Below are 22,461 nucleotides of genomic sequence, written 5' to 3' on the forward strand. Positions count from 1 at the left end.
TAAACCAAGGAATCTTTTGATTTTAATTAGGCAAACAAGGGCAAATAATAAACCATCAACTACTACATTACCAGAGAAAATGTACTACTTTTGCTGTTTCAAATCCATATCGATTCCCATCTAGCCTGCGAGTGAGTTATTAATCACTCCAATTAAATCATGAACACAGGTCTTTACACTGAAATTGAACCCCCACCAATAGATCAATAACTCAAACCTCCAAGAGCAATTACTGCTCAGCATAATAGAGCAGCTTGTTACACAGAGTTCCATGCAGACCACAATTCTCTCTGTCATATCCTTCACAGGCAGTGCAAACAAACTGGGAAAAGAAAGATTTTATAACTATTATTTTCAAAATAAACAGACATCTGCTTAGAGTTACCTAATCTCTCACATCACAGAGGCAGATCTGCCAAGGTCACATTGGAGACATGATTACATTTTTTCACAATTTGTTATTCTAGCAAAGCCCTGATAAGATTGAACTATTGAAGTTCACACTCTGGTTTAATTTCAAGAGGTTAAATGCCAAATCCTTTTCTTATTGCTACAAGGAAGGGATCTGCCAGGCTGCATAATACCCTGTGTGGGCTAAGACAACAATTTTGTTTCATCTGCACAGTTTTATGAAGGTTTTGATTTTTTTTTTTTTAAAATGACATCAGAGAGCTCCAAACTCCCAAAGAATGATTTAAAGTAAAATCAGAAAGTGAGACTTTTCCGGAGGAGCATGAATGACCTTTTGGATCTTCCAGCCTGGAGAAGTTAAGTCAACGTCTGGCTGAGAAAGCACACTTGCTAACCAAAACCAGAGAAAGGCAAGAAAGAACATTCTGAAACACCAGATCATCTCTGCTGGGAACAGATGATTGCCCTAACCAGCCAAACGTATGCAGGGTCACAGAAATCCCCCCCTCTGCCTTGGAAGACAACTGATGCTTGTCCTGATGCTATGAAAGAAGAACTGTCTGCGCTCAAGCTCTTGGCTCTCCGTCCTTTCCAGGTGAGAGATGTTTTTCTGAGCATTCTTGCTTCTGACAGGCTGGCCCCTTCCCACAGCCCTGGAGCCCCATCCATCATCCTTCATTAGGGGAGCTATTGGCAGCCAATTAAGTGGTGATGGACCCACACCACAGAGCTAATCAAGACGAGTTCATACTTTACTCTTCAGCCTACGGCCACTGGCTCCTGCCTACCATGGGTGTCACATTCCTGCTGCTTCCCCTTGCTGCTGTCATGGAAACATGGCATCAGACCAGGCAACACCAGAAAAGCAGCAGGTAGAGGGGCAGTGTTACTGCTGGGGTCTTACCATGGCTTCCCACCAGGCACACAGGCAGCTTTTACCAAAGGAAGGCTGGGAGATTATCTATTCCCGACTGCAGCAGAGGCAGAAAGAGCCCAAACAACAGTTTTCTTCCTCCCTAAAGGGTGGCAAACAGATCTGTTCAGAAACAGTCTCAGTAACGTGACTGAGGTCTGTACCTGATGTTATGGCTGGAGCTGTGAGAATGCAAAGTTGTGCTGCAAGGGGACAGAGTCTCTGCTACGCAGGAACCAAGAGGAGTGACTGACCGTGCACAAATTAGCAAAATCCCATCTTGTTTATTTGTTATGTCCAGCCCTCACAGCTCAGTAGCTGCTGTCACATTAGTGCTAATACGCTCATAATTTGTGAAAACAACACTTGAGGTTGAGTGCTTGTCAAGTGGGGCCACTGCTTTCCAACCAGCAGCTCCTCATACCCTGCTGTCTCCCACTGCCCTCCCTCTTCATTCCCAGGCATAAGGAGGCACCTTCCAGGCAGATCCCTTCCCTGCATTTAGCAGCAGCATATTACTACCCTAAACCAACATGTTGAGCTGTTACCGAATTGCCTCCATTCTGCTAGCACTTGTGCAGTAGCACCTCTTTTCATTAACTTGGTTGACAGTGTAGGGTCAAGATGAAGAGAAACTGGAAGAATTTTCCTGCAAGCTCAAAAGCAGTAAGGCCTCACTCCTGTTTGCATGGTCAAAGTCTAGCTCCTGAGCTGCTGCAATTGCATCTTAAAAAATTGAGATATTGAAACTAACAGTCTGAATATATTCAACAACATTTCCAGTTGCATCATGGATAATTAAAATATTTAAGGGACAAGCTGCAAGTTGTTAATCGGGGAACATTTACTTGAATGGTGTGTGCCCTTTGGATTTGGTCCCTATGGCAACCAAATACTCACTCCAAAAGGATGCGCTGGAAGAAGCATGTCAGGAGCTGCCTCAACATTTTAATTCACAGAGTGAGCAATGAATAAATACAGCTACTGACAGCACAGCACAGGCAAAAAACCTTTGAAAACAGCATCAGGAAGTCACAGATGGCCTTTTGCTTTTTAAGACTGAAAAAATTCACTCTTCCTTTAAACACACCCTATCAAGAAAACTGGACTGTCTTGCACGTGAATCACACTTATTAACGACTGCTAACAAAAGCTCTAGAACAGAGGAGCTTTCCTTCACTTCAGTTCTCAATCCTTGATTTTTTGTGACTGTGTTTCCACTCCCCACAGTGGAAGGTGTTGCATGGTCAGAAAAATCTTTTCTGTCCCACCTGGTGCAATAGGAGCCACACTTTGAGAATGCAACAGCATATGAAGGATGGCTTTGCAGAATGCTTGAGAAGAAAAGCGTGAGGGATGATTGGTTTTTCCTTCTAAACAAGAAAGAGTGGTTTGGTATGCAGTAAGGCAAAGAAAAGAACACTTCACTACACTGCAGAAGGAAAACACCTTCAGCATGATCTCAGTGTGGGAAGTGCAGCTGCAAAGCTCCTTCCAGCTTCCTCCTTTGATGAAGTGTGAATTCTTCAATGGGCAGTAGAAATTTTGGAAATATTTTAGTGCTGGATATGTTGGAGGATAATGTATGATCTGGCATCTAGTAAGACCTAACAGAGGAACACTGTGCTGTGCATTGCAATGGAATCACACCCTATTAATGAAAAGGTACCCTTGAATCTCTTCTTGCGTGAGAGTTTATGGCTGTGGAAAAAAGTCTTACAAGGCTGGAGGGTGCAAGGCAGCACGGATTGCTGCGATGCCAGCCTGGATGTGCAAAAAGCCTGGAACAGTCATTCAGCACTTGCAAACCCAAATGTGTGCTCTACACTCCTTTTCCCATTGACTCCTTGGGGTCCCTTTACATACACTGCAGTGGCCCTGCAAAGGTCATCAAGCACAACAATTTCCACAAAGCTGCTGGATGGAATCTGCAGCAGGTTGTCAGGGCCATGGAAAACCCTTGTGATTCTGACATGCATGAGACTACTCACTGTAATGAGGGAAGTCACTCAGGAGAATATTCTCTGCCTTACTGACTGAGGTATTTGGCTTTCTTGCTGCCTGTGGTTTGCAGGAGCCCCAGCAGCACATGGCTCTGAGCTCTCCCACTTCCCAGCAAAGCCACTCTCACAACCCCCATGTTACCCTCTGAGATGGAATTGGGCAGGGACTGCCACATCTAACCTCTGTCTTGGGCAACAAACAAGTACAGGCTCAGACTTCTGCAAAGATAATCACAGGAATAGTCTGGTCTGAAACTGCTGCACATTTTCATTTCAGTATTGGGTGAAAGAAAAGAGACAAGTATGTGGGCTTAGCCTGCAGATACTTTTCCAAGACAGTAATTGCTGCATAATTTATATTCTTGTTTTTACATGTTTGCCATGTGTACCAACAATCCCACTGAATTCGCTCTGAGTTTTTCCTTCAAGTCCTCTCCATGTCACAGTTTTTCCGAACTGCACAAACACAAACAAGCCTAGAGTCCAGTACTAAGCAGCTACTTGAGTCTGGCAAATTCCTGTATTCCCAGATTCCTGCACATTAGGAGGGGAAAGTGGGGTCCAAACTAATTTCCGCTCTACATCAGCACAGCAGACAACATCATTCACTCATTATATCTGTATTTCCTTACAAGCAGTTCTCTGTGAAGTCAGAATTGAGCCTTTCCATCTCTACCCAAAGCCACCTGCTCCCCATCAACTCCAGATCCCCCAGGCTGGAGGAGTGCTGCCCTCTGCACAAGGAAATGCTCAGAAATAGTAAGTATTTGCGACTGATAGGAAATCTTAGCACAGTAAGAAGCAATTTATAGCTTCTGTACCAAAGAGGCTCACAGAGAAGTACAACAATGCAGCTCCTCATCTCAGCCCTTCAGCAATGGTTTGAGGTACTTTTGCTCATATTAAACTAACTGGAGATGACATCCTAGATCCTTGCAAGGAGGGGAAATTCATTTGTTCTAATGGACCCCGAAATGGTTAATCAATTCAACGATTACAAATGAAATGCCTCATCTCTCAAGGGGCAGAATCCAAGGGCTGGTGCCACTGGTTTTGGTTTTGAGGACACAATATGGTTTTGTTTTTGAGGACAACACTCCAAAGTGCCAGCAGTTGGTTTCAGGGGAAACCACCTCCTCCCACATTAACATATTCATTTGCAAAATCTATCACATATGTTGCGTGCAAACTGGCTGAGAGATGATTCAGCTCTGACAGCATGAGAGCCTCTAGCCCAAATATCTGAAAGTAATAAAATCCACACCATCCTCTTGATTCCTCACCCTAACAGAGAAGTGACCTATATTTGCTTTGCTCTGTCAGTGTTCCCAGAAGACAGAAAACAGTAGCACTGGTCCATGCTGGGGCTGTGGACCTCACAGTGGGGTAATTGCCACAAGAACAACACTAGCAACAGTGCTTTTGTTACAGGTTATGCTCATGGCTAATGGCAATGACTGGGCTATCACATTCTACCTTATGGTCACTCCACAAGCAGGAATTAGGCCAGGAGGGACAGAGCACCCATTATTTTATATATAGAGATGGGAAGCAGGGGAAATGATGGAAGAAGCTCTCACAGCCAGTTAGTATTCCTGTGTTTTTAAGATGGTTCTCCTCAGCCCTTTGTTTCGCAGGCAGGCTGGCTCTGAGCTGGGCTGTTCCCAATGAGCTCTCAGCCTGCCAGAGGCTCGGAGAACCTGCTCTGAATGAGTACGTTTCTTCCCATGAATTTGTTAAAACCAAAGCCAGATTCCCCTTATGCTGGGTGCTGCACATTTCTGAAAAATCCTGTCCTCTTTTAAGACTGAACACAACCACGAGTGGCAGGAAGGAAGCAAAGATATTCCCCATCATGAAAGGAGGAGAAAGACACTGAGGGAGCAGTCAGCCTCTCCGATGCCACACCACATCTCTGGGGACTGAAGCTTTGCTGCATCCACAAGATAAATCCACCTTCTCCCCCTGTTCCCACAGCAGCAGAGAACAACTCCCCAGATACCAGTGCTGGCATATGCCAGTAAAGGTCTCCCTTTTCTTCCTTGTGTAAGGCATTTCCCTCCCCTTCATTTTATAAATTACCAGAACAGACATTTAAATGTTCAAGAATAATCTGAACAGAGTATTCATGCCTTGGGCATTTTCATGCTCTACAAGGAGTGAAACAAAAGGGCCTCATTTAATACCTCCCTACAGCATTCCCAGTTCCTGCTCGTCCCTTGTGAATCTCCAAAGGCAAACTCTCAGTGGTTCAAGGCTCCTGAAATACCCCATCCCTCCCTTCTCCCTTTTTAAGATGAGCTTCTAAAGCAAATCTTGCTGGCTGACAGGAACAGGTGGTAGGAATCCTTCAAAGGAGAGAAAAATCATTTGTAACTAATAAAAGGAGAGGAAAAGTCCAATTCCCGTGGTTTTACTGAGCACCCGTGGGAGTCGCTCAGATGGCAGGCACATCCTGCTGCTTTGTGTGCTTCTGTGCCCCCAGGCACCCCAGCCCTGCAGCTGCAGGACAGGCAGGATGAACGTACCTGCACCCACTGCCTCCTGTGATGCCAAGGAGCAGGGTGGCTCTGCCTGCTTTATGGGGGATTTCAGGAAGACTGCATCAGTTCCAGAGCCTGATGGGATGGGCTAAGGGCTGAGCCTGTCTTCTGCCCTGGATTTTGAGATCTAGCTTTACAAAACCAGCAAAAGCCTCTATCCTTTTCAAACATATAGAAACCATCCAATGTTTGAACAAAGTTTTGTGCTAGATCAAAAAGCCAGACCTGCAAAACCCTCCTTGGGGCTTTGCTTTGATTCTTTAGCAAAACTCTCCCCCCTGCAGTAAGTTTCTGATCCTCAGCCTTGGAGAGAAACATCACAATATACTGAGGTGAACAATATACCTTAATCTCTTGCCTTATACTTGACAGGTAAAGAAGTCTGACTTGGAAAGGACGCCCAGGACACGGTTGGCAAAGGCTGGGCTTGCTGTGTGGCACTTGGAGACAGCAGCTCTCCTGGAAAGAACTGCAGCCCCGGGACAGCAGCTCGCTCCCCACCTCCCCTCTCCAGCCCTGCCATCCGCCTTTCTTCTTCCCTTATTGTCAAAACTGCTGAAGGGAGAGGCGACAAGCTGGAAAGGCATGGCCAAGACTTGAGAGCGAGAATTCAAAGCACCCCTGCTGTGCTCCAAAGTGCTGTTATGGCTGCTCCCTGTGTGCAGGGAATTAGGATATGGTCTCCAGTCCAGCTACAAGCAAAGAAGGCGGAGGAATAGATGTGCTTTCTGCAGAGGCCTCAGGTATTGCTCCTTTCCTGTATTTGCTGGCAAGCACAAGGCACAAAAACATCCATGACCAGGAGCAAATGCTGGAATCCAGGTTTATCTCGATGTGATCTAAGGGATACTTCACTATGATGTGGCCAATGCAGTTGTTTGTTCAAGAGTTAAAAGGAAGGGATATTTCTTCCTATGGAGGAGGATCAGGAAATTAAACCTGGACTTGACTCAGCTCTTCCTCCTTTCTCATATGGGTTTCTCTCCACAAAGAGGGGGTGGCAGTGGGTTTGAATGTTCTCCAAATGTGATTTCCCTTCCCTCCACAAGAAATTTATAGAGAAAAAAGGTCTGAAGTCCTTGCAGTCTTCTGCAGACATGCCACATTCAGAAGCTCTGGGCTTCTCCCCATTTCTTTGGTTCTCCATATCAATTTTGCCTGTTCACAGTCTGAAGTCATGCCCACCCCACCCCACGCACTGCACATACATTTGGTGAAACTCCATCACTGACCAGCTTTTCAGCAGCCAGCCCCACACCAGTGCCAGAAAGTCTATTTAGTTTGTAAGCCTACAAAGCCCAACACATGCCTTTACACACCCTGGAACAGCGCTGCAGTATTTACATCCCCTCCAAAGAACCACAAAACCATTTATCACTGTATGGTCATGCTCTACTTGTCACACACCAGCGCTGGCATCCTGGAGAGGACTGTATCACAAACAAGCGCCCACCTCAAGTACTTTTGGGGTATTCAGCATGTTGTGGCTGCACTGAATTGGTTTCTGACCAGAAAAGAGAACACTTTCTTCAATCACCCTGTAGAAATGTTTTCCTTATGGGCAAACTTCAGAAATATTCACCGCCCGATATTGAGGTTGGTTTCTCTAAGAGCTAAGGATCGTAAAGTAGCCACGTGTTTAAACAAGAGGTCATTATCCACCAGCTCCAGGGTTCAGTGCAAGCTTCTAAGCAAGGAGCAATTTGAAAATAGAGCTGTTAAAGCACTAACAGTAATTTAGTGTAGTTTAAGTTTCTGTTTTACTGATTTTTCTGGCTACGATTCATAGTGCTATCAAATTAGCATCTGGTTATCTTGTTGAGGGGAGTAAAGTCAATAGTCTAACAGGCCCATTTTGCTTCTCTTTACTGCTGCAGTTGTGTGACTTCATCGCTATTGAGACCTGAAGGCAAAGGACACAAGGACAATGCCCTGTGGCAGATGCCAAGCTCCTGTTTTGTGTGTCATACAGCACAGTCCAAAAGATGGTATTTCAAACACAGCAATCAGAAGAAACTATTTCTACTCAAGATGCCATAATACCAAAGATTTAACACTAAACTTACTAGTTACCACCCAATTATAGGAAGCGAGATTTTTCAAAGGCATGAAGTCAACAAGAGATTGAGAGTTTGACCCAAATCTTTAGAAGCTTTGTAACCACACAGTTCACCTGCACCAAAACCTGGAAGCTTTTCAGGACCAACAACAGTAGCATATAACAACATTTGCTATTCAAGCAAATGTGCTCTACTAACTCTTTGCAGAGAAATCACTTTACCCAACACCAACCTCCTCAGTCTCTCCAACTTCATCTACCCAGTGTGGTAAGAAGAAAAGCTCCTCCACACCCTTCCTTCCTCTCCCTCTCCTCCACCTCTAGACAGCACATAATTTTCAGCATTGGTTTGCTGCCCTCGGCGTTCCACATCGCTAGACTGGTCAAACCCACAGATGGAAGGAAAGATGCCTTTCCAAGCCCACCTCTGGAAAGACAACAGATGTGGTAGGAAAAGCCCTGCAAGCTCCCCTCGTTCCCTTTGAAACCCGAGGAGGACAGATGCGCAGCACATTTGAAATTAATTACAGCAAAACCTACTGCATTGTTCTCTCCTCCCCTTCCTTTTCCCCTGACCCCCTCATTGCAGAGCTTTCACTGGAACCTCTGTGGTGTGTATATTTTCCTAAAGTTGCCAGGGCCAAAATGGTACAGCTGAGACATTCACAGAAGTCAAAGAAAGTGCAGGCCCAGGTTAGTGCACAGGGGTACAATAGTTCCTTAAGAGCGAGTGTCTCCCCCGCCGCCGCCCCCCTCCTCCCAAACCTTCCGTCTCTAATGAACCTTTGGTGTCTGTCCACAAAAAACAAACATCAATCAGGCAACAGGCTGTTCCTTTTCCCCTGTTGCTAGTCTGAAATAACAGTCATCCCCCGCTGGGCTGGGAACGCCACTTCCCTCTCCAGCACACATACGGGATAATAAGGGGGAGGCGAAGGAGGGAGGAAAACCCGCTCCAAGGTGCCAGAATACACAGCAAGCCGTGCCTTTCAGAGCCAGAGAAAACTTGGGAACACAACAGCTTTTGATTCCTCCTGCCCCACTGGGTACGTTAATTATTTAATAGTTGGCTTGTGAACTGGTGGTGGTGGTAAGAACAGGGTGGAAGGGAAATCAGGCTTTCCCCCCCCTGCCCCCAGTTCCCTCCTTGTGCTGGCAGAATCGAGTGTGCACACACACGTGTGTATGTGTGTGTGTGTGGCTTTGGGCATGCTTGGCAGCCTCTTCTGTGCCATGTCCTCTCTCCCCACTCACACAAGACTGTCCTTGTTGGCCTGTGACCACAGTGGCCATAGACAGCATGGGACAGCATCTGGATCAAATGATGCTTGGGGCAAAGAAAGCCCGTCTGCTCTCCCTTTGCAGGCAGATATTTTTCACATATTATGCTTGGGGGAAGGGCACTTCGAAGTTTATATTGGATTTCGACAGAGTTGGAAATGGAGCTGCAAATCAAACAGAGATCAGCTTATGATTTGCAACCAGGGCTTTCTAGGTGTCTGAAGCAACACTTTGGAAGGAGCGTAGGGAAAAGGAGAATGTAACTACATCTCATTTGGATGGAGAGGACTCACAGATGTTAGGAATATTTTTGATCAACAGCTTTCCTGGCACCGATTGTGGTGGAATCCACAACCTTGATGGCTAGCTGAGTAAGAAAGTGCTGGCAAGCTCCTGACTGCATGCAGGCAATTTGCAATGCTGCCAGTCAATATTTCAGTGAAAACAAAATTGCAGGGATCATATTAAAAGAGGGGAAAACAGAAAATAAAACAAAACAAAATCCAGCCTTTCCTTTGAAGAGAAACTCTGATACAAACTGATAGGAAAGTCCCTTCCAAATCAAAACGCAGTCTTTGTTTGTTAAAAATTAACACGCTGTGATGGGAGCCCTGCCGTGAGCACGCAAAGGCAAGTCTGCCAGCAGCAACAGAAGCAGCCACAGCAAGAAGTGGCTTTACACGGGGACACCTGGGTGGCATGTTTAGTACAGGCCTGCAGGAAATGATGCAGGAAGAGGTTTATAGTGGTGTCCATTTGGTGGAGGAAATGTATGCAGCAGGCACGGGTCTGAGCCAAAAACCTAGACTCAGTTCTCTTCAATCTTTGGGAGGAGAGAATTGATGAGAGAAAAGGAGAGAGCTTCTCTGGTAGTGTTTTCAAACTCCGGCTCTGCACGTAGCCATGCTGGCCTGTTAGTGTGAAGCAATGGTATTACTGGGGGAGACTGCAAGCAATGTAGCCCAGGTAGCATTTCTCATTGGACCAGCCTTGAGATGACTGACATGGGCTCTTGGGGGCATCTAAACTCCTGGTACAGCTCACAGAGCCATCTGGAGTATCTTCAGAGGTCTCTGAATTGCTCCCACCTGTGTGGCTGGCAAAAGGGTGCTCTGCTGCTCACAACCCTTTTCTGCCCTGGCCTCAGAACTAAGCTTGGCTGACTATGCTGCCAGTCAGTGGGGAGTCCCCAGATGTCTGCTGAAGGCAGCTTTAGAGCACATACTGCTAGAATGACATAAAGAGTCCAGAGACTAGCCTGTAACACAAAAATATTTCAGGCCAAAAGGTACATTTTGCTCAGGGAACATTTTTATTGATACAATGAAAGGCATAAAATAATCTGCTCCACTTTGGTTACTAAATTGATCAGTACGGAATGTAATGAACATATTTTAGTTGTTGGTTGCATGTTTCTAGCTCAAAGACTGGTTCAACAACAAAAATAATGACATCTTCATTATTGTATAAACATTCAATGCTCACACTGTAAATTTCTTCCTCCAGCCATTACGCCTCTATTAAATCACATTGTCTCTGCAGGGCTTGCACTGTGAGCACCTCTCCTGTGCCCAGAGAAGGCCAGCCATGTACAAAAGCCAGTGGCTGGGGACAGCTTAGCTGTTTGGAAGCCAAATCACATAATACTGAGAACATTAAAATGTTCGTTGTTTCATCCAACAAGGCTGGCCCTTTTCTGCCACCCTGCTTTGCACAGAGCTTCCCAGGGAGCAGGCTCTGGCTTTACAAGTCAACGCAGCTTGTGGTGGGTTTGCAAACTCTGATGAGAACTTCAGTGATGCTGCCTGATCCTGCACTTCCCAAGGTGTCCCAAGGACAAAGACTCATGGGACTGAAGGGACAAACTCCTCTTCCACAGGTTTCACAGTACGAGACACGGAGCATTCAGACAGATCTCTCCCAAAACAGGATTGTCAATAAATATGGAAATACAGAACAAACTTAGCAGACACCAGCAGCAGATGCAGGTTCATAGATGTCTGCTTATTACCAAGCCTCACTCCAGCTGAGACTTAAATAGCCTCCTTTATGCACAACGGGAGAGGGAGCGGAATTGAAGGAAACTGGCAATTACACAATTTTATTTCCCTCCTAGCCCGTTCGCTGTGCATCAGGTGGCTCTGCACTCACACACGAAAGGCGCTTGTGAGCACTAAGTGAAGCACAAAGCCAGCTTGATGCTCTGCTTTCACTGGGAGGAAGTTTCTGTGTGCTTTTCTGGATGTGGTGCAAGAGCACAGTGAACACATTATTTTGCATTATTTTGAAAGCACCACGAGTGCCTGAGACACAGGGACTTCCAGGCTGCACTGTGTCTTTTCCAAGGCTGCAACCTCTCCTGAACATGATGGTGCTCAGAAACAGATGCCAGGGTCTAAGTTTAACACCACACAGGGATTTATTTGTATAGATGCATCTGTAATCTTATTCCTCACCTTTTAATACAAATTTCTCCTTTCTAAAATCTCCACCCAAACTCCAGTGGGTGGACTGGCAAAGCACCTACCATCCCATAGTGCTTGATGATGTACTTGGGTGCAATCAGGCTCTCCCAGCTTTGCCACTCACCTTGCTGATACTTTTTAAGAATATATCTCCAACAAGGCAAAAGTTAATGTCCACTTCACTGGAGAGAGATCTGGAACTCTGACTATTCCCTTATGGATAAAAGCCTTTAAGAATTTATTAGTGATGAAACCAGTATGTTTCTTCAGAAACTTAATAGGGTTCCATAAAATTACTTCAATAACTTAAAAAATTTAATGGTGAACAAGAACCTTTCCACAGGCTTTTTGAACTGTCCGACAGAATCCCAAAGTGGGGATATAATTCTGCAATAAATTTTGCAGGATGGTTAAAAAAATATAAAAAGATTTTAATTTCCTATTGCCTCCTGCAAGTCCTTGCCATCAATTTAAAGCAACTACACGAACTAAAAGCACTGTAGTCACTTTTCTGTCCCAGCGATTTACAAGAAAATATTTACTGTTTGGGGAAAAAACCCAACAAACTAGAACAAGTATCCTTTTCAGAAACACAGACACACAAACACAACACACTCTGCCAAGTCCTGCTCTTATACATTGATGTAAACCCAAATAAATACAGGGAAGTCAATGGAGTCAGTATGGCTTTACCTGGCTGAACTGAGCCCGGGAGCTGGGGCCGAGTGCCCGGAGCAGCAGAGATGGAAGGAAAGCCTCATGCTGTGAGTCCCCAGGCAGCTCGGCAGCAACATTAACAGGCTCCACGGGGAATGTGTTCAGCCCTTGTTAGCAGGAAGGATGGCCAGCGAAGCACGGAGGTGAGGGAAGCAGCGAGCACATGCGTGCACAGCTCACATGGCTATTAAAGGAGAAAACGGCAGGAACCCCATGGCTGAAAGCAAGCCCCAAACCCAGCCTCCCTCCTCCCCTCCCACAGGACAGGAACAGAGAGCTCCATCACTTACAGCACTGATTTCAAATGAAGCTAATACAGAAAAACCAAGCCCAAATGAGAAACAGCATGGACTGCTACAGGCTGATCAGGACAGCGGGGTCCTGTCATCAGCCCCACCCCTGTCCCGGGAGAAAGGCCTCAGTCTCTGGAGGGGCGGTCAGAGGAGCAGGAGAAGCAGCAACATGCTGACAGCATCCTCTTTTCCCGAAGTCTCTTGCTGGGACTTACAGACCTCGCCAGCATTGCACACAAAAGAGTAGCCACATCCATTTGCAATTAAACAGCATGCCCTGGTCTCATTGATCACTCCCACTGATTGCCCAGAAGGGAACACCAGCTGACCCGTGGTCAGACCCAGCTCCCCCCCGCACCAGCACTGCCTTGTCAAATCCCTTGTGGACAGTCAGGCTGCCCTGCTCTGTGCCGGTGACCTGCACTGTGAGGGACTGCTGTGTCTGCAGGAGTCCCTAATGGGCTATTACAGAGCACAGCACAGCTGCCCACGGGTACCCTGTCAAACTGCTCCACTAACACAGAAACAGCTTGGGGGGAGAGCGGCTTGGAGAGGGGCATTGGAGAGCTGGGGAAACCAGCACAAGCCCGGGCTGAGCAGCGTCTCAGGTCAGGGGGCTGGAGAGAATGGGGACTCTCCTTTGCAAAGAGCAAGCCTGACTTAAATCCTGGGGATGTGGTGGGCACAGCTCAGACCCGTACCAGACACCTCCCCTCATCCCGCACTGCAGTGCTCGCCCATTGGAAGAGGGAATCAGGTTTACCCCCAGCGTTTAACTTTCTCAGAAACTGAAGCTTTACAAAATCTTCCATGAATAAAACATGTCTCTGAGGTATTTTAAAAGCAGAATTGAGAAGACCCAACAGTTTTGTGGGGGCTGCAACTGCTGCTCTTAACATCGCCACCCTACAGCATCCTTCTGTGCTGAGATGCAACCAGGGACCGCAGCTGGAGAAAGCACTGAGACTTTACCCGTTGGCTTTTGCTACTCAAAAGAAAAACAAACTATAAACAAGGAGTAAAAAGATGGTATCTTTCAAATGCCCTTTAAAAGCCTAGGCAACGTAAACTACTGCATGCACTTGGAAGGAATTTCTATTTTTTCTTCTGATTTACAGTTTGATGGTCCTTTTATCTAGTTTTACATGAACCGAGAGAAGCCAGAATGTGCCTACTCAATCAATATGAGTTTGTGCTGGCCCGTTCAGGATATATAATATTTTTCTTCTATAGTTTATTTTAAATAAAAAATATAATTAAAGAAAATAAACCACCCACTTCATAACATTTATACAACGAAGACTTTATTTATTTTATTTATGTTTTGGTGGGCAAGGCACAGCATGCTGTTAGCTTTCTGTGATACTTAACAAAGCCGCATTTGAAATTTAAAATCTTTAAGGAAATGAACAAATTCTGTGGAGGAAGGGCAGTTGAGCAAAGAGACTTCTTACATTACCCTAGATAATTGTGCATATATATGTTTCTGTGAGTCTCTCTCTACTCCGAAAACATATCCATGACTTGGAAGCTTTAAATCAAAAAGCAATTTCAGTCTGTAATTCTCAAATAAATAATTAAACACATTTTATCTCCTACAGTATTGCTTCTATTCATTCTAATCCCACTGACGGGAATGCAGCAACATACCCCACATCCTTAAAATAACAAAACAAAACACAAGACACCAACCAGAAGGCCTGGAAATGTTTATAATTCAACTTTTCAACTCTCCTGGCTGCAGCCTGAAGCTACAAAGAAAGCTCTATGCTGGCTCACCGGAAGGGGAGAAGCCCGGAGATGGCTGTGCAAACCACACGGCCACCGGTGCAAGCAAACCCTGCCGGCCTGCACGAGGCAGCTCTCACTTTGGGAGGCACACAACACTCAGTTTGTGTCAAAGTTAATAAATTATCCACTTTTGCAGTCGGAGTTTTACCAAACTAACCAGACAGTGTGGTTAAAGTGAATGGTCTCTTCCTTGTCCATCATTATTTCACAGACAGCTGCTGCAGATAGGGATGGCTATAGCCTGGACTAATAAATACATACAAAATAGCTAACAGGGGAGACAGAGAGTGCATTCCCACTCCCAAAGAGAAGGCTGAACTTTCCAGAGCCTTGTCTGCTAAATCAGAAACTACAAGACTAAAAGACTGCACTTACTGCACTATTTTCTGCGTTTGGTTTTGGTTTGAAACGCGGGTAACTGGCTGTGACTTAGGTGATTATCTCGCTTACCCACGCTTTTTGAAAATCGAAGTCCTCCTTCTCAGACCACTGTGTAATTATGTATATGCATATGCAAGAAAGCTAATGGCAGTGCAAAATTAGATAGAACCTTTCAAAAAGAGGATGCTGGGATGGGCTCACACACAGGATTTAGCATTAAGCTCAGGGTATCCAGTATTGCCAACCCCAGAAGCATTTACAAATCACAAATTATCTTTAAAACAAGGTTAAATCCAAAGTGTTTGAGCTTTTTTATGACTGCCTGCTGTCTTTGAAGCACAGAAGAGTAAGAAGTTCCAGGCTCTTCTCTGTAGTCAGGAAGACCAAAGCCTTGCCTAAATAATGAAATTAAATCTTAGATTTTGGTACAATCATCTGAGGGCCTGGGTTTCATGAAAAACAGAGAGTCCTGGAAGCTTGGGATAAAATCACAAGAGATGCAGCATGGGGAGCAGATCAGCTGCAGAGCATCCTGAGCACTGTATAAATCATAGCAATATGGTTGCTATCTAAATAAATGTGTTACTTATTTATTATTACAGATGCTGCTGGGGAAATTTTTGCATGCCTGTAATCATGGTGGACTCTTGTCCAAAGGTTCAGCTGTAAATCATCATCCCCCTCAAGTTCCCTGGTTGTGCAGGTAATCAAGCACAAGATGGTGACCTCATCAAAATGTAACCAGAACATGGGGATAAACTGAGATCAAGAGACAGGATGAATCTCAGATCCCGCTGTGGACCCCACACAAGAAAACTGGGAAAATTTATGACATCTCTCCTGACCTCCATTCATGCAAAACACAGCCTGACCGGGTGTGGTGAGACTCGTTTGCTCTGTCTGTGCAGACCTTCCAGTGATGGAAAGCTCTCCCTCCTGGCACAGTAAGGGAAAGCCCTGAAGAAGAGGTGGACTTGACTAAAGGAGATGCTGTCCCAGCCCAGACAGGGAGTCTCTGACCCTGACAGCTGGAGACAGAGCACCGGGGGACAGGACCAAGGCATGCAGGCAGCATGGCAAGCCCGGGAGACACTGGGCTCCTGATTTCCCTGTCAGTGCTGAGCATCTTTTCAGCTGTGCTGCTGCTGCAAACCTGTGCCAAGCACGGTATTTTGAGCTCAGCTGCATTCAGGTTGTTTTCTGCTTCACCGGGCACTTACAGGTTCCTCCTGGAGAGCTGACATGCCGCTCTCCCATCCTGCCCCTGCCCCCCTGCCCCTCCTTTCCCCTCTCACCGTAATAACCATCAGTTTTTAACAGCATGTCCTACACTGGCGGTTTTGTAGTTCCAGCTTTTAAAATGATTTAGTGTGACAGTTTAGTGCTGAATTAAAAAAAAAAAAAAAAAAAAGAATAAGAAAAAGGAAGAGAAGAAGCAGAGAGAAAAAGGAGAGACAGTCCCCTTAAGGCAACAACATTACGGAGCAGCGATCTCAGAGGAACAAGGGTTCTTCTCTGGTTCAGATGTGCTTGTCAGAGTTCAGTGTCGTCTCTGAACAAGAAATCTCTCTTGCTGGCCCAAGGCACAGTTTTGTGGTCAAGAGGACAGAAAATAAAGGGAGGGAACTTCAAAGAAGCATAAGCTGCATTAGCCCGCTGGGGCGGGTGGCTGCGGCACATCCCATGGCTGACAATTACGACCTGCATGCCGAGAAAGCTTGCCTCCCTCTTGTCAGAGGGATAAGACACAGGCTGTGAGCTTTAGAGCTTTGAGGATGTGTACAGTTCATGATGAAAGATAGCACTTCAAAGCCCTCTGCCTAGAAACCCATGGAGAAGTAAGAGCGGAGGGTAAGCAATCTTTTTTCCTGGGGGGGTGCATATGCGGGGGAAGGATAAGACTTACTTTCACTGTCATTTATTATTGCCATGAAAATGAAGCCTTGCACTGTTTATGGAATCTCTCATTAAAAGGATCTCTTGATAAATCGCTTGACAAACATTCATTAATTAAGTCTCTGAGCACACTTGGCTGACAAGCATTAGTCTTCATTTTGCAGGAGGGGGAAATTGAGGCATGGAGCTCAGCGAGCCCCCAACAGCCAGGGCAGGGCTGGGTCCTGGCCAGTCACTCTGTGCCACCAGACAAACGGATTACACTGCTCCCTCCGTGCCTAGCTTGATTCTGATCCAAAGATAGAACAACATGCTGTCTTCAACAAACTTCAAAGCTCTTTTCCACCACATTGCTGCCCAGTGCCTCCTGGGGCTGCAGGGCAGACATGGCTGTGTAATGGCTCCTCCATGGGCATCTCATGCCCTGGGGGCTCCTGGACACCTCTTTCATCTCACAGGCACCTCCTCACACACTGCCTGCCTGGGGTTATGAATGGAGAAACCCTGGCTGCTGCCCTGCTGCTCCACTTTTCGATGGAGGTTTTCCTCCCTAGGGCCTTTGACCTATCAAACCAAGCAAGAGAAACAGCTCCTTTAAGACATCCATTTCACCCTCACTCCAGCAGTGGCCTTGGGTTCAAATGCTGGGGACCCAGCAGGTCACTTGGGCTGCAGCTGCAAGGCTATTGTGGTACAAAAGGCACCACCTCTCCTGCTTTCCCTGGCATACAGCAGGTCTGGAGCAAGGAGTGGTGGGAGAAAGCTCAACTGCCTCCAGTCAGACTCACGAGGGAAGCCCACTGCTGGAGGGAGCCAGCAGAGAGGACCCAACGCTCAAGTCCATAAAATACAAACTATCCTACCCCACACACTTCACAACGTCATTTCAGCAGGCAGGAGGAGTTCCTTGCAGTGACTTAGGGGTGACCATCCCTCTCTCCTCCTCAGCCCCACAACTCATCTGCCTTCCTATCCTTCACTGTCACTCCTCTGCCTCATCCTCCCACCTGGAGATGGAGGGACAGATATGGCTTTCGCCTATGCTTCCCCTGCCCTTCCTGGTATTTGTCCTTCAGAAAAAGGAAGGGCTGGCTGGCAGATTCCTGTGAGAAAGGAGCTGCAGGAGAGAGCAAACAGACCTTTATTATTTGTTTATTGATTTATTCTCCAGGAGGATGTAACACCCGGCCCTTGGCAGCAAATGCCCTTGTAACTCTGTACTGCAGTGACAAGTTGGCCAAACAAACACTTTTCTGCATCAGAAAACAAAGACTGTCAGCAGAGCAGATCACGGCTTCTCTGCCCTTACTTTTAATTATTATTTCCTCACACAGAGGATTTAATCTCCTCTTCTGCTGGAAGCTCAAAGTGCCCCATTCAGCCTATATCACAGCTGTGACTACCAAGGTCACCCCGGGTCAGGACACCTCTCTCTGCAGCATAATAGCGACTGGTCCCCGAAGTGGACATCCACGCCGTGCATCTGCTGTTGCGGATGAACTGGTGTCAGGAGGAGGAGCACGGCCACCACCGCGGCCCTGCCGGGGAAGGGGCAAAGGCAAACGTTACCCAGAGAGCCCCAGACAAAGACGCTGCTCCTCCAGCCTTTTGTGGAGCTCTCAAATGCGGTCAAAGGTTACATTTTACAGCTGTTCCAGCCTCAAATAAGCGTAACCCGCCTATCTTAATACTTAATTGCATTGCTAAGCTGCTGATAAACTAGGAAGGCATAAAACAAATACGCAGGGCCGAAGACATCCCCAGGGAAAGTTTGTGGGAACAGAGGGAGTTGCACCAAACAATGAACTGGGAACAGGGGGAATTACACCAGACAATGAATCCACTTTATGTGTTTTAGAAGCCTGGTTACCTTCAATAAAAGCTGCAGCATGGATGCTGCACATTTGCTAGCTAATATCTCTCCAAAAAGGCCGCCAGTGTTTACAAAAGAAGGGCACGGTGCAAATGCCCACGGGAGAGGATGAGCACGTGCCACACCATGCGTGTGCCCATCAGGAAACTGTGTTGAGCTAACTCCCTCCCCACAGAGCCACCACGGCTCCAGCCCTGGAGAACATGGCCTTAAATCAACGCTCTTATCTCACAAAAGGAATTTAAGTGCAATGCTTTGAAAGTCACTTTCTCCCGGCCATATGGCATCCCCCAGCCTGGTCGTGTAGGAGCGGCGTTCATTTGCATGTGCAAGAGACAAATCTGGCTCTTGCATTGCGGGAGTGATAACAGGGAGAGGGGTAAAATTTAGCACTGTTTGGGTTTCTGCACAAAATCTTTGCTGAGGCAAATTTCTCTCACCTCTCCAGCCAAGTGCCAAACGCTGAGGTAGCCCCAAGAGAGCTTGCCCATGATGGCAGCCCATGCCATCAGCGAGGTACATCAGTACAGAGCCAGGGTAAAAGAGAAATCTGAGACAAAACCCATGATCTGAACCCAAAGCTGGCAATGTCTACACCCACATTAAAGAAAACAGGAACAGGCTGAAATTACAGGGATATAAACAGCACTGAACACAAACTTCAAGACAGCAAATTCACAGGCATTCGCACATTTAACTTCCTGATAGGGAGGTATTTTGAAAACTCATGTTGCTGAGCTGCTCCATGATATGAAGGGGTGGGAGATCTTGGGCTTCAGCACAAGGAGGAGCCAACAAAGCTGCTAACGCTTCAACATAAGCCTCTCCAGCAGATCTCTGTGCCAGGCATTATGCAGGATGGCAAGATTTTTGTTTTGCCGAGGCAGTGCCGTATGGGCAATCTGGTTTGCCTTATCAGCGAGCCAAGTGAGAGAAGAGAAATGTTCTTCCCCACCATTTGTTTAAATTTCCCTCTTTTCCCCAGATAAAGCTGCATACTTTTGTAAAAATATCTGCAAATGTAATAACATAATGGGCTTGTCATCGTTTTCCACATTTGGCATTGAAAATCTGCAAAGCTTGGAAAGAAAGAGAATTCCTAATAGTTACTGCTGCTGAAGAGCCCAGCTAAAAACTGGGCCTGGATCCAGGTGAGGGAGCACACAACCACCAAACCGCCTTTCCATGTCCAGCACTTACTCCTACACAACTGCAAATTGTTCCTTTCTTGGCCCCACTGAAATAATGCAAGAAGGTAATTTCAGCACTTCTTATTGATGGGCCTCATCTCCCCTCTTTGGGGTATTTGCATGCCCCTAACATCCACTATTGCTGTGAACTGATTTTATTTTGCAGCTCAATGCAGAGGATGCTGCAGACAGCCACAAGCCCTGGCAATTCATTCAGAGCCACACAAACCTCCTCACATGGCAAAGTGGAACCATTCCCAACACAATGCTTTCCACCGTGTACCACAGTTTGCCCTCTCCAAGCCTGTTTCTTCGGTATTTCTGCTCAGTACCCATCTCAGTGAGATTATCCCTGGGAACACATGAAAGCAGAGCAGCCCGGTTTTATGGCTGTGCTGAGCCCTCAGAGGAGGGCTTGGCGTATTTAGAGATCCGTGGCTGTGCCCCCCAAGGGGATGTGGAACGAGGCAGTCTCTTAGCAACACCCAGTGCCTATCACAGGTAGCTGTCATTAACAGCAAGAGCGGAGCTGTGCTCTGCCGAGCACCCTCCACCATGTCCTGGACAACCGAGAGGTACAGGCACAAATGCTCCACGGGCAAAGGCAGGAGAGGGATGTGCAAGCCCTTGTCAGGATGACACAGATAGCACTGAAATACTAATCTGTTTAAAAGAAATGAGCATTTGATTGTATTAGAGGGAGAAGCATATCCCCTACAATAAGGACTGACTTCTCCTTTGTCAATAATCCCTCTCTCCAAGACACTTCATACAAATCTTACTGGAAGGGAAGAAGTCCCACCCCACACTGAGACAATGCAGCTCTAAATTTTAACTTAAATCATCACAAGCCTGTAGAGCTGATCTTTATGACAATGTGTGTGGCCAAGCTACAGGCTCTCGCAAAACTGATGTCCTGCTATTCGCACCATACGGATTCACAACCCAAATCTCTTGCTGTAAGATAAGGAAAGCATTTCTCCAGATCACTTACCTTTATTTGCTGCAGGAGAGAACAGCTTCTCAGAGCCTACAGAAGCCTGAAAAAGAAGAGAAAGAGAGGGTGAATAATCCTGAAGGAGAAATTCGGAAGGCTTGCTCACAAAAACACAGCTCATAAAACAAGTGGGTTATCTGGAGACCTGCAGTTGCGCATTGCACCTGGAGGGTGCAATGTTGTGCCATTAAAGAACGAGCATGCATCCTGAGGAGATGAAAGCCAAGCAAGAGGACTGACTGTCCTGATCTCACCCAACTATATCCTCCTGTCTCGTTTATTTAGGCAGCCATGCAATGCACAGCTATTTTATCCATGATTCCTCATATAAAAACAAAACCACCGAAACTGCTATCAAGCTGAAGGAAAAAAAAAAAAAACAACCAAAACACATTTCAAAGGCTCTCTCACTGAAAATAAGCTCAATTCTTGCTGAACATGCAAAATGTAATTTGTGTATTGGAAACACAAGTTGCAACTGAACACATCTGTATGAAGGAGGGTGTTATTTAATATTATGCCAAATGACAGGTACATGCTGCTATGCACTTAGTTGAGTATGAAATAAAACGACTTCCTCTTGGAAGAAGCCCGTATCCTTGCAGACTGGATTGTACTATGCTGTCTGAACTCCACAGCAGTGTATTTGTGCTCCTCACAGCTCTGGGAAATAGTTAAAGAAATCCAATTAACCTAAACCTTGTAAACAGCTTCATGATAATCAGGGTCACTGGGTTACAGACAAGATGATAACGACAGACAGGGAAAAAAAGTCCATTCATCGTAAATAAAGCTTTTATGAATTAATTTGATGGCTTCCTTTCCTCCCCCCACTGATATCAAACAGTCAACCGATTTCAGCATAAGCTTTTCCTCCTCGCTATCTGATAAAATAGCAAGCAGCCTCTCCAGAATCAAAGCTGGTCTGGGAGCAGGAGCACAATCAACATTACTACCATCTACAAGAAAGTATCATCAACGTGTTGGCACTGACTGCTGCATGAATAAAATGGGGTGAAGTACAAAGCTGACGAGCAAAAGATACTGAAAGTGAAAAAAGCCTTTTTCCCCCGGCTCTCCTTTAAAAAGAATTATTTAATTCAACACATGGCTGAACTAAGTTGATTTTATTTTTGATTTTATTGATTTTATTCTAAGGTGCCTTGGGAGATTTGTATGATAAAGAGCACTACAAATTGTATTACATTGCTATATATTTTAAATGACGACTCAGAAGGAAAAAAACAAATAGTAAAATGCAAGAAGTTCTGCATGAGATATAGTAAGAAGCAAGAGTGATCTACTAATGTTATTTCTAAGAAAAGTGGCACTGCAAGCACTGAATGTCTTACTTAATGCAAATGTATTAAAAAGAGAGGGAAAACAACATGAAAAATAGGTTGAGGCTGAGACACATAAGAAAAAAATTCTGAATTATGTCCACGACAAAGCTGCACGTGTAGCTGTGGCATGTATGATCATTACACAGCTCAGCGAAAGGATCCTAAAATCTTAGGGAAAATCAGTTACCTGCACGATCCCTTCACTGCATGGATTAAAAAGAGGAAGAACCAGGATTAAACAAGGTTTTGCCTAGGCTGGTTTGCAAAGAAAGTGCAACAACGTCACACAGCAGCAACAACAGTGG

The 22,461-nt window shown here is 45.9% G+C and overlaps 1 protein-coding gene across 17 annotated transcripts in view; it reads right to left on the reverse strand.

Annotated features, from left to right (window-relative positions):
* The window catches only part of FBRSL1 (fibrosin like 1), a 508,012-nt gene that overhangs the window by 34,429 nt on the left and 451,122 nt on the right, over positions 1–22,461 (reverse strand). For all 17 annotated transcript variants that reach the window (XM_048322610.1, XM_048322613.1, XM_048322607.1 and 14 more), the window contains one exon: positions 20,811–20,856. In XM_048322610.1, coding sequence (XP_048178567.1) covers positions 20,811–20,856 — 46 coding nt within the window. The remainder of the gene's footprint in view (positions 1–20,810; positions 20,857–22,461) is intronic.

The sequence above is a fragment of the Corvus hawaiiensis genome, chromosome 18, assembly GCF_020740725.1.
Source record: "Corvus hawaiiensis isolate bCorHaw1 chromosome 18, bCorHaw1.pri.cur, whole genome shotgun sequence".
Classification (NCBI taxonomy): Eukaryota; Metazoa; Chordata; class Aves; order Passeriformes; family Corvidae; genus Corvus; species Corvus hawaiiensis.